The following is a 12,027-nucleotide window of genomic DNA, read 5'->3' as shown; positions in this document are numbered from 1 at the left end:
AGTTTAGATAAAAGTAAGTAATCAAACAACATTTCCTTTAATTTCCTGGTAAAACATTCGATATGACCGTGACGTACATATGGATTGACATTTATAACTAAACCTCAAAATGTAATTTGTTATTTTGTCGCAAAATCGAGTTAGATTTATCGCATACGGTTGGTAACCCTGTGTTTTAGGATGTTATGCAATAAGGTCAGCGGCATTTTTGGCCGTGTGGAGTCTGGGGCAACCGGTTCAATCTCTCGCGTGGAAGACAAGATGGCGGTCGGCAATGAAAACGAAGTCAGAGATGAAGAATTAGTCGAAAATACGGTAAATAGTCGTTGTTAAACCCGCATTTTAATATAGCCGTATTATTGAAACACCTATTTATTGATGTCTTGTAGTGTTTTTAAGAAAATCATTCGCTGGGACCAAAATTTGAGGTTGAAAGTCCTATCATTTTTTCGTCATTTTCTCAGGTCGACGACCCTGATCCAGAGGAGGAGGCCCAAGAAGAAGGAGAACAGAACGAAGAAGAAGAGGAGGAGGAAGAACCAGAGACTGAAGATCCTATGGATAAGATACGAGAAACTTGTGAAGAATTGTCAGAGTGTGTGAAGCTGAAGGCAGAATATGATACTTGCACCGAACGAGTAAACAGCAAATCTAAAACAACAGAAACTTGTGCTCAAGAATTATTGGAGTTTCTACATTGCCGAGATCATTGTGTGAGTAAGATTTGTGTTAATTAATGATTAGTGTCTTCCAAAATTATAGCATTTGATTCGAATTGAGATATTTTAAGTTTGCTATTATTGCATTAAGGTTAACTTTATAATTATACTATCCAAAGATTAGGAAAAAATTGTATATTGAACAAAGTATGACTGTGAAAAAGAAAGAAAGAACGAAAGAAAGAAATAGTGTCTAACAAGTGACTTACAAATGACTAACCATCATTAAGTGATGTTTGCAGAGGGAGGAAATATTAAAAATTCCTAAAGTAAAATCTCAAAGACATGAGAGAACCAACAAGCAATTCTACTCAAATATGTAATGATAAAAGGGTAAATTTTACACTGTGAAAAGATGAAAAAACTGACGCTTCAGACGCTAGTCCTTTGTTTCAGACAATAGTCCTTCGTTAGTCCTCCTACGAAGGACTAGAGTCCGAAACGTCAGTAAATTTTTTCACCTTTTCACGGTGTAAAACTTAACCTTTTATCATTACTGTTTTATTAGAAACACCGACGCAGCTCACACTAGTTTTTAGCTAGTTATCTCTTCTACTCAAATATGTGAGACACTGAGTCAGGGAATGGAACTTCCATAGAAATAGAAATTTCATTGTGCAATGTTTAACTCTCCATTTTAATTCTCTTTAGGTCTCCAAAAGTATATTCAACAAGGTCAAGTAGAGATTCTGATAGATTCTTAATGCTTCCTGATCTGCTTGTTAATGAACAGTTCTGATATTTGATGGTCATTTTTTCAATTTCACTTCCATACGACTTTGATACACATTTGTTTTAAAAAATCCAGACCAAATGTATCTGTATTATTTTTTCAGTGATCATTAGTACTAATAGCAACATGTACAATGAAAGATCAAATGTGTATTTTGATCATTCCAGTTTATCACTTTATGGCTTGTGATTTGTGGATTTTTAATATCAAATAAACTATTAATGGTGAATATAATTATTATTGGTAAATCTTTTTTTTTTTTTAATTGGACTTTAATAGAAACAGTTTTCTTTCCCTAGTTATGGTCATAAATGGTGATTTTTATTATGGTTGTTGACTGATTCTAAGAATATTTCAGTTTCGAGTACTTCTCTGTGGCTTAGGGTTAGCCTCTGTTTTGTGTAGTGTTATGTTAATGTTAAAGTTGTGCATTATTACTTTATTGGTATTTGTGAATATTCTGATACTGAGATTGGGCTACTGAGTAAATGAGTCTGTAATAATTTGATAAACTCAGTAGTATTATACTAATTCAAAAATGATTTATTCTTGAAACAAACATCATGGTCAAAATAACCTGCACTGTGAGAGGAGGGATACGGCAATAATAATTATAATTTAATAATTTAATACTTATATTGTGCATATCACATAGGGAGATGCTCACACATGCATTACAAAACTGATTAAAATACTGTAAGTAACCTTCTAGAAATATAAATTATGATCTAAACATACCATGTAGGCAACTCCAATCTTCTTGCCCCCCCCCTTGAGATCTCACCAGAAATGCTTGCAATGAAAGCTATAAACTGATGTTTAATGATGTTGTTGGGGGAAAAGGGCTTACTCTTAAAATTTCACAAAATGTGCAAATAACTACATGTACTTTAAACATTTCGTTATACTTTTATTGTAAACAAAATTACCAGTATTTTACAGAAAACTTTTTGAGGATTTGTCTGATCTTAGTCAAAATTTCCAGTATAACACATTTTCCATTTCTTAATCTTATGTTTTTGGTTTTTTAGATGATGTATGTCACATTATGACATAATTTTCCTACCAAATTTTTAAATCAAGAAACCAATGACGTGGTTGTTCAGAATTTAGTTGTTAAAGGGGGACTGTACATACTTACCATAAAATGATTCTCACTACAAGTTATGTACGTTAAGTTCATCAGTTCATCAACTTTGGGCTTAATACAAATAAAGTAAAACATGCATGTAAAACGAGTTACTTACAAAGAAATGTATGGAGCAATGTATAGTGTTGTGTATGACATCACAGACATCTATAGAAATTCATAAAAATATAAATTTATCTTCCCATTGGAATATAAAGAAAAAAACTTTAACCAGTGATTATTAGGCCCTTAAAGATTATTCCATTGAAGTTTCAGCTTTTTTGTTGTTGTTTTTCCTCATAATTGGGAAGGCTTAAAGATTTAACAGCTTTACAAAATAAATGTGTAAAACTTTTAAAAAAATATTTTGCACATTTCTAGAAAAAAAATTTGAAAATAAAAATTAGATTTGTTCATATTTCTAGTGGAAAAAAATATAATTTTCAGCTCAAAAAAATGAATTAAGCTTTTTCTGATACTTTAAAAAACCTAATGCGTGTTCCGGCTTGTTCCGAAGTCCTGTCGACCATTCCATGTGTAACTTTTGAATAAATTACCCACAATTCCTTTTACCGCCCATGTGTTTAAATTGGTCCACCCCACAGATCATGGTTTTCCTATATAAACCACGCGATAAATCGGCGAGACTTCAAGAAACGCGAGCAAAGCGTTTCTTTCACTCTGGGTGAGGTGGGAAAACGTGTTGAGTTCTCTCACTAACTGCCGAACAACTACTGAAAACTAACAAATAAGTATAAACAAACAAGCCAATTAAGTTAAGTAATGTTTTGAGCGAATAATAAGAGGTTGCAGACGAAGATTTCTACCGAAAAAACTATTTTCAAAAGATCGTCAACGCAATTACCTCATCCGCCATTTTGCTTAGCAGATATTAGACCAAAATGGCTCTAGTTTCGGGATCGCCAGCTCCGCTTAAAGACGTCAAAAGATGCCAGTTTGGTATCTTTGGTCCAGACGAAATAGTAAGTAAGATACAGTTTGTCCTAGTCAAAATAATGAGTTGAAAAAGGAAAGTTCTTTGAGACGATACGTAGGAACATATCGTTCTTTACCGTGTCTCAAACATGAAGTCTTAAAAAGTCGAATTGCTAAAGATCGGCATGTCTAATAAAGTCTTTCTTATAGAAACAAATGTCTGTGACTACCGATGGAGGGGTTAAATACGCCGAAACCATGGAAGGGGGTCGTCCTAAGCTGAATGGACTCATGGATCCAAGACAAGGAACGATCGACCGTTTCTCTCGATGTCAGACATGTGCTGGAAACATGACAGAGTGTCCCGGTCATTTCGGCCACATAGAGTTGGCAAAACCCGTATTTCACGTTGGATTCTTGTCGACAAGTGTCAAGATACTCCGCTGTGTGTGTTTTTACTGCTCCAAGTTGCTTGTAGACGCGGTAAATGTTTAAAATTTTAGTGTTCTTTTCTGTGTTCTTCCTGCAGTTCTCAGTACTTACCTCATGATACGATTGCGCATGACCTTGCAAAAATGGCTATGGGGGGAGGGGGTAAGGCGGCTGGTATCTTTTTTTTCTTTTTCTTTTTGTTTTGGGGGAGGGGGGGGGGGGGATAGGGCTGTCTCTGATCAATTTAGATATGTGTGTATGTTTTTTGGGCACTTAGTTTTTAATTGATCAATTTATCGTACCAGTTAATTTTTTTATTATCTTAAATATCCCCAATTCTACCAGTTACAGTCATGTACCACCTGTTCAATATGAAACCAAGGCTAAAGATCAAAAACTAATGTTTCTTGATGTCACTGTATAAAATTTCTATCTAAAATACCTGTAGGAAATTGTTTTTTAATGATTTTTTTTTAAAAACAAAGGTTAATATGAAATATAAGGACCGGTCATAAGTAGGAGGGGGGAGAGGGTAAAAACGAGGGGTAGGCCACACAATTTTGAATTTCTTATGCTCAAAAACTTTGCATTAGGACCAGAACTTAAGATGTTTGCTAATTTTGAGCCCTAATGAGTACCAAATGAAATGTTGAAGTGAATGTGTTTTTAAATGTACTATTGGCACTTATATAAAGGTTATATAAAAAGTTTAATAAATATAGATTATCACATGTTAGGAGCTTTATATCATTTTTGTTCATGATTTTTTATATCATATCATGAACGAGCGAGTGAGCAATATGATATGAAAAACTTGATATGTTTGGTTTCAAACTAGGGGTCAATAAAACAAAATTTACAATTTCCATATCAACGTGAACTGACATGGCATCAATTCACTGATATGATTTATATTCAGGGCTTTATCACACTGTACAAAAATGAATAATAATAAATAAAATAATATAATGAATTATTTAATATAAAAATAAAATTATTATTATTTGGTTACAAAATAGGTTTATTCCATTCTTTTCACTTTTAATTCCTAATGACATTTACAATTAATAAAGTTAACACATTTTTCTCTCTAGAATGACCCAAAAGTGAAAGAAATCATATCCAAATCTCACAACCAACCTAAGAAAAGAATGCAGCACATATATGATCTGTGCAAGGGTAAAAGCCTGTGTGAAGGTGGTGAAGATATGGATACTACTCTCCAGGCTAACCCAGAAGCAGCAGAGGATACAGAAAAGAAAATGGTAAGACAAGCATTAACAAGAAATAGTTATTAGAGTGCAAACCATATATCTGCGAAATAGTACTAAAACTAATAGCACTAAACACATCTATTTCTTTGGTTTTCAATTATTGTTTCATTGGTGCTATTTTGTACTAATAATTAGTAAGTACTATTTCACAGATATAATTTATGGTTTGCACTCTAATAACAAGTAGGCATGTTGACTTTAAAAAAATTAACCAAAATAATAAATAAATAATAAATTGAGTTATAAATTAAGTATCTTGTATATGTCTATTTACCTGAATTGTTTCATGAAAGAAGGACATTTTATAATTTAATATTTATTTGCTAACAAACCAAGGAAAACGAAGTTGTTATATTGGTTATCTTAAACTATTGTCAGACCTTAAGGCACCACACAAGTCGAAGCAAAGTATGAAAATATGAATGAATACAACGAAATATAAGGAAGTGGGGCTAGCAAGTTTGAACCTACAGTACTAATGTAATAATGATATAATATAATATTAATTTGTAACTTATTCAATTTATGTATGAATATATTTTTTGTAGAAATAAAAACTGTTGTAACTGTTGTAATAACAATATGAATATGCATAACTATATTATGAAAGGAAAATATATATATTATTGATTTGGAATAGTAGCAAGCAACCTTTTCATCTACTTATCAACTAGTACAATCAGTGTCTCTAATTCTATTACCCTCCAAAACTATTCTATTTCATAGTGGCTATCATAGCACTATGACGAGTAAGGAGGAAGATTACCTTGTGACATTATTAAAAGTTGTAAATGATAGCTTTTTTCTCTTTTACAGCTGTCGGAGTGTCACTACATACATATCAGAAATATTTTAATGCTCTTCTGAACATGTTTAGGATGTAATTTGCATGTATACTATATGATAATATTACATATCTTTTAACGAAATAGACTCATGGTGGGTGTGGAAGGTACCAACCAAAATACAGAAAGACTGGATTGGACCTTACAGCTGAATGGAAACGTGTCAACATAGGTGATGACTCAAGCGAGAAGAAGATCAATCTTACTGCTGAACGTGTGCATGAAATCTTCAAGAGAATATCTGATGAAGAATGTGAAATTCTTGGTATGAATCCAAAGTTTGCTCGGCCAGATTGGATGGTCATCACTGTACTTCCTGTCCCTCCATTACCTGTAAGACCCTCTATTGTGTTAAGTGGAACAGCAAGAAGTCAGGTAACTTTTCTTGTGTGTTTTGTGAAGTGGGAAAATAGCTTAGTTTAGTCATGCTCTAGTTTGACCAGTAAAAGATATATAGTGCAAATGATATACCCGTGAAATAGTTAGGATGAAATATGAGATAGTTAGCGCTAACAAGACATAGGAATTCAGTGAGGCATGACAAGGGCATGGGAGTTTACTAGAGTAACAACTTAATACATGTAAAATTACATGAAGGAAAAGCATGTACATCAAAATATTGTTTCAGTTTTTGTAAGTGTGTTTCAAAATATTTAGAAATGTGCGCCCTTGAGTAGCACACTTAAACTAGTTTACCCGTCACGACTCACCTATTTCTTTAACTAATTAGAATTAGGCAACCAATAGCACAAAGTTAGTAATTAGTTAGCTAGCTATCTCACTATTTCATGGTATATTATTTGCACTCTACAGTGCTTCTTGCCTTCAATTCATAAGAGTCTTGCATTAGTATTTCTATGTTTAGCAAATGCCTTAACTTGAAACAATTGTTTGAAGGCAATAGAGTGTAGCTAATGATATCTGACATCCGAAAAGCTGATCTTTTTCCAAGTTAATTTTATTAATTTTCTGGTTGTATAATTGACAGGATGATTTGACCCACAAACTGGCTGACATTGTCAAAGCAAATAACAATTTGCAAAGGAATGAATTGAATGGAGCAGCAGCTCACATCATAGCTGAAGACACACGCATGTTACAGTACCATGTTGCAAACACTGATTGATAACGAAATACCTGGATTGCCTAGGGTAAGCAAGACAAAGGAATTGGAAACGAATTGGAATTATAAGACTGGTTTCCACCATGATCAAAGCATAAGCACCAACATAAGAAGGCCTTATTTTACTATTAAAACAAGTCTGATACAGTATAAGTGAAACAAACAAAAGATATCCTTGTTCTGGTGTTAAACTGCTATTATGAAATTAATGTATTTCTATGCTTGGTCTTATGTGCTTGTATTGGTAGTGGAAACCAGGCTTTTATAGCTCAAACTATCTCATTTAGGTCCAAACATTTCAGATTTAAATATTGTAATTGGAATCTAGAAAGAAATATTTATTTAAGAAAGAAATACTTTTCTTGCAATGGCTGTAGTCTATTCATTTTAATTGTGGATAATTTCACTTTTAAACCAGGCCAATGCAAAAATCTGGTCGCCCCACTGAAGTCAGTCAAGCAACGATTGAAAAGCAAGGAAGGTCGTATCAGAGGAAACCTGATGGGGAAAACGTGTGGACTTCTCTTCACGTGCTGTAATCACACCTGATCCTAATTTATCAATTGATCAAGTGGGTGTTCCAAGAACAATTGCACAAAATCTAACATTCCCAGAAATAGTTACACCTTTTAACATTGACAGGTAAGGATATGAGTTACAATTACTCCCCCCCCGGGATCTGCGCTTGAGGATGAGTCCCAATTGACTGGACAGGTGGAACAGACTTGTAGACTTGTGCTTAGATTTAAGTATCTAAGAACTTTCGATACCTCCCAAAGCAACTTCAGTTAATAATATTGTAAGAGAATACAAATGATTGTGATGATCTTGCTTTCTATAGCATGCAAGATCTGGTCAGACGAGGAAACAACCAGTACCCAGGTGCAAAATACATCATCAGAGATAATGGAGAGAGAGTTGATCTGAGGTTTTCACCCCAACCTAGTGAATCTTCATCTTCAGTTTGGTTACAAGGTAAACTGTTCTGTATCTAATAGTAGAATCTTGTAGAGTATTGTTCTGTGGCCTTGGTTATCTTGGTTATCTTGGTTATTTGACATAAGGGCATTTCTGCATGTACCATATACTGATTGTATTCTTTGTTAGCTTTGTTCTATTTTATAACTTGGGGTCTTTGGTTGTTTCTATTGAATTACCGTTAGTAACCTGCGAGGTACACAAAGAAGGAGCCTAACATTGCCTTGTTTATTTCAGGTTGAGCGACACATCAGAGATGATGATATCATCATATTCAATCGACAGCCCACACTACACAAAATGTCTATGATGGGACATCGTATTAAGATCCTACCATGGTCAACATTCAGACTTAATCTCAGGTAAGTGAAACTTCTATAAGCAGTTCCTTCATTCTCTTCATTCATCTCCACGGTCTGTGAGAGAAGGCAAGATACAAGTTAGGGGCTCTTTATCATTAATCTTCATTATTTTGGACCGTAGCCCGATTGTATTAGTTGAACGGAACATAAAATAAAAAAACTTGTTCAATTGCACAGTGCCAAAAAATTTAATGGAATTTTTAAATATTTTGCAAGCTCATACATTTTAACAGCTAGTTGTGACTATGGGTTTTCCATAGCTTTCATCAAACTGAACATCTTAACAATTGTCGTCGGATTTGGTCTTTTTTATTTGGTATTCAAGTCTGGGTAATAATTTTTGAGATTAACTCATTTTGATTGACAGCAGCAAAAAACCCATTATTCAGCAACAAGCCAGCGAAATGATCGAGTTTGCAGAACATTGCATAAGCCTCTTTGAATTGCAAATTTTTGTGGGAAGTCCGTCTGTATCCAAACCTGGAGGATCCGTAGGTGGGTATCTATCCTATTTTAGTAAAGCTTAGTGGCTGATATTATAAATCTAAATTATAAAATGTATTCTATGTTATTCTTAGTGTAATCAACTCCATACAATGCGACTGTTGATGGCGATGAATGAACATGCGATGTACCCACTCACTGGAAGCCAGGCCGAATATCAGAGATAATGAATGGTACCAAGAAACATGTTTACACCACAGTCCAATAGCCTGTCATGGTATTGTACAGGATTCTCTTACTGTAATCGAAAATTCACCAAAAGAGATGTATTCCTTAGAAAGGTAACTACATCTGGCCGACCCTTACTGACACCATTTGGCAAGGGTACGATATCATGAATAATAGGACTCAAATAATAATCTGGGATTATATTATTGCCAAACTAAAAGGTTCTATTAAATGATTGGTGTGGGTAAAACTAGTCATATCCTATGAATCCTCACTTGATTATCTATACAATCAGATTGGCGAATGCTAAAGTCTATTCATTATTTTGAATTCTTATCTATTTATTTTCTGAATAGGAAACTTGTGGATGAATCTTCTGCTATGGATTCCTGATTGTGAATGGCCAAATTCCTCAACAATGCATTCTGAAGCCTAAACCATTATGGACTGTTAACAAAGCTGTAGTATGTTCATCCAAGGGGCAAGTCAAGACTTCATTAGGATTTACACAGTACCACATCCTGAATGATGAAGACCTGGCCACCTTAACAAGCACATCTCCCCAGATGACCAAAGTGAACACCATTTGCTCCTTAAACTCGACGCAAGCTACTTTCAAATATTGGGTTGTAATATTTCTAGTAGTATACTCCTTTCCTTATGTCCTGTCGGTTGGAGTGTCTCTCCTGTTGGGAAGCTACAATTCATGTTGGGACAACAAATTTCCAGTTTTCCAACCCTACATGTAGTTCTGTGAATCAAATTACTGCTATATATACCTTCACAATTCATGCATATACTGTATATCCCAAATTCCATCCATATATTTAGTGTAGTTTGACTGCTTAAACGCTGGCTCTTGAATTTAAAAAAGTGGTTCTAATGGCCTTCCACAATACAGTCTATAAAATAATAGGTCTTCGCTTTCATAACCGTCTTCTTATTCTTAAATGCCAGGTCCGTTATGAGCACCGGTGAACTGATCTGGTATTCTATGCAAAAAAACCCTTGTACAAAAAACAATCGTCTGGCAGTTTGATTTCACGTCATAGCCTGGGCTTGGACTGAAGTGGGTCGTTTCATTTTATGTACAGGTCCAGTGTGTGTAATACTGCTGCGCGCTTGAGGCCATAGCATTGGCATTGGGGACTGTATTGCTGACTCTGATCACTTATGATGATATTCAGAAAGCAACTCGAAAGGCTCAAGGTTTGTAATATTATAGCATATCTAATGATAGAAAAAATTCTGCAATGGAAAAACAACACCATGCATTGTATTATGAGATGTGAGGATGTCACCAGTAATGGGTGGTTTATTCACTTTACTCCTGTAGAAAGAGGTGATAGAGGTCATTGAAAGGCACACAACATGATTAGAGGCCTACCCCGGTAATACTCTACGGCAGACATTTGAAAACCAATTCCAATCGTAATTCTGAATGACTGTCGTTGACAAGACTGGTTCAGTGGCGTCAAAGCTTGTCAGAGTTAATAACTTTAAAGCTATGGTGGTGCGGATCCAAAGGCTCAAAAATCAGACCTATGCTCCAGGTCATAAGACTTATTGCAACATGGTAAGCCCTTTCAGCAACTATGCTGATATCCATGGGGCCCTTAGTATCCCCCATAATTTAAGGGGCCAAACCATATTACAGTAGTTTATATCTTATTACCCCGCGCTTTTATCATCCTTAGACTCACTGTACATGTCCTTCACGCTCTTCTTTATTTGTATATCTACTTCTTGTTGGGCTATAAATGTTTGGATAAATTAAATGCAATAATGTCGCTGAATAGGATTGTGTGTGATGATGATAGAGACAATGCTGGTGATGTTAACAGGACAGTGATGATGGGTGGTGATGAGGTGATAAGGGTCAATACTGGTAATGGTGTTTCATGACCGATGATGTTTGGGATGATATAATAGAGACAATAATGCTGGTTTGGGTGAAACTGATAGTGATAAGGGGTTGTGATGATGTTGATAGGGGCATACTGGTAATTGTGTTCATGAACAATGATGTGGTGGTGATGATGGATGATGATAATTAATGATGTGTTGACTGTACAAGTGACAAAAAAGTATGACTTGCTTACAGACTAAAGAAATCATGTTTTACATCTGTCAATTGTTGCTAAATACTAGGAAAGGTCGCAGTTGCTTGGAAGAGAGTAAACAGTTTCTCACAAAATTCATGTTTGTTTTCCTACCAATTCCATTCATCTATATCGGAGCATATATGTCAATATGTGTTTCTTTATCCCATCGTCTTGCTGTGGTAGGAACAACAAAACGTAGGGAAAGCGAATACCATTTGGTTTTCGTCACCGTACTTTACCCTCACTTTATCAAGGATGATTATGGGCCTGAGAGCAGATGTTGTTGAAAACCTCCTACCTCGCAGGACAACACCATACTGGAGTTTTTCATTTCACGCTATGGGAGGATCGTGAAGGTCTTATTGATACAGTCTGTCAAGACTAGTGAAACTGGTAAGATGCATTTTGAATCGAGCATTGTTGGACAAAAAATTTCAAGGACAGGTAACCGACATGCCTATTACACACTGTTACTGTGACCAGCTCTGTTTCCTGGGCTCCTTGTCGCAGATCACGGTAGTGGTTTGTTTGGTTCTTTCCTATAATTTAAGCTACAGCCACCGGTGCAATATTGGCGCAATGCTACATGCAATTGATATTGCGAGCCATGACATACACGCCGTTGATGCAATAGAAAAACTGATCGTACTTCAGCAACCTTGCTGCATGTTGCGCGCAATGTTGCCAGCATCGTGTGTTTTGCGCCTTTAACTTTTTTG

At 35.2% G+C, this 12,027-nt stretch overlaps 2 protein-coding genes across 2 annotated transcripts; both read left to right on the top strand.

Annotated features, from left to right (window-relative positions):
• The first annotated feature begins 224 nt into the window (after positions 1-224).
• Positions 225-1,686, top strand: LOC116295505 (cytochrome b-c1 complex subunit 6, mitochondrial). The gene is made up of 3 exons (XM_031703334.2): positions 225-315; positions 465-713; positions 1,371-1,686. Exons 1-3 carry the CDS (start codon positions 262-264, stop codon positions 1,401-1,403), a joined length of 336 nt encoding a protein of 111 aa, XP_031559194.2. The 5' UTR covers positions 225-261; the 3' UTR covers positions 1,404-1,686.
• Positions 1,687-3,224: 1,538 nt separating this feature from the next.
• Positions 3,225-9,202, top strand: LOC148910842 (DNA-directed RNA polymerase II subunit RPB1-like). Its single transcript, XM_089030636.1, is given in 14 exon segments — positions 3,225-3,564; positions 3,728-4,000; positions 5,044-5,214; positions 6,156-6,443; positions 7,057-7,182; positions 7,184-7,220; positions 7,612-7,631; positions 7,633-7,695; positions 7,697-7,833; positions 8,033-8,141; positions 8,143-8,166; positions 8,407-8,531; positions 8,899-9,022; positions 9,110-9,202. Coding segments are annotated over 14 exon segments (1,671 nt in total). The 5' UTR covers positions 3,225-3,483.
• The last annotated feature ends 2,825 nt before the right edge of the window (positions 9,203-12,027 follow it).

Source organism: Actinia tenebrosa, unplaced genomic scaffold (genome assembly GCF_029948245.1).
Source record: "Actinia tenebrosa isolate PJP-AT-01 unplaced genomic scaffold, QUT_ActTen_1.0 PGA_scaffold15__27_contigs__length_11533743, whole genome shotgun sequence".
Taxonomy (NCBI): Eukaryota; Metazoa; Cnidaria; class Anthozoa; order Actiniaria; family Actiniidae; genus Actinia; species Actinia tenebrosa.
This window is presented reverse-complemented; position numbering and strand designations above follow the sequence as displayed.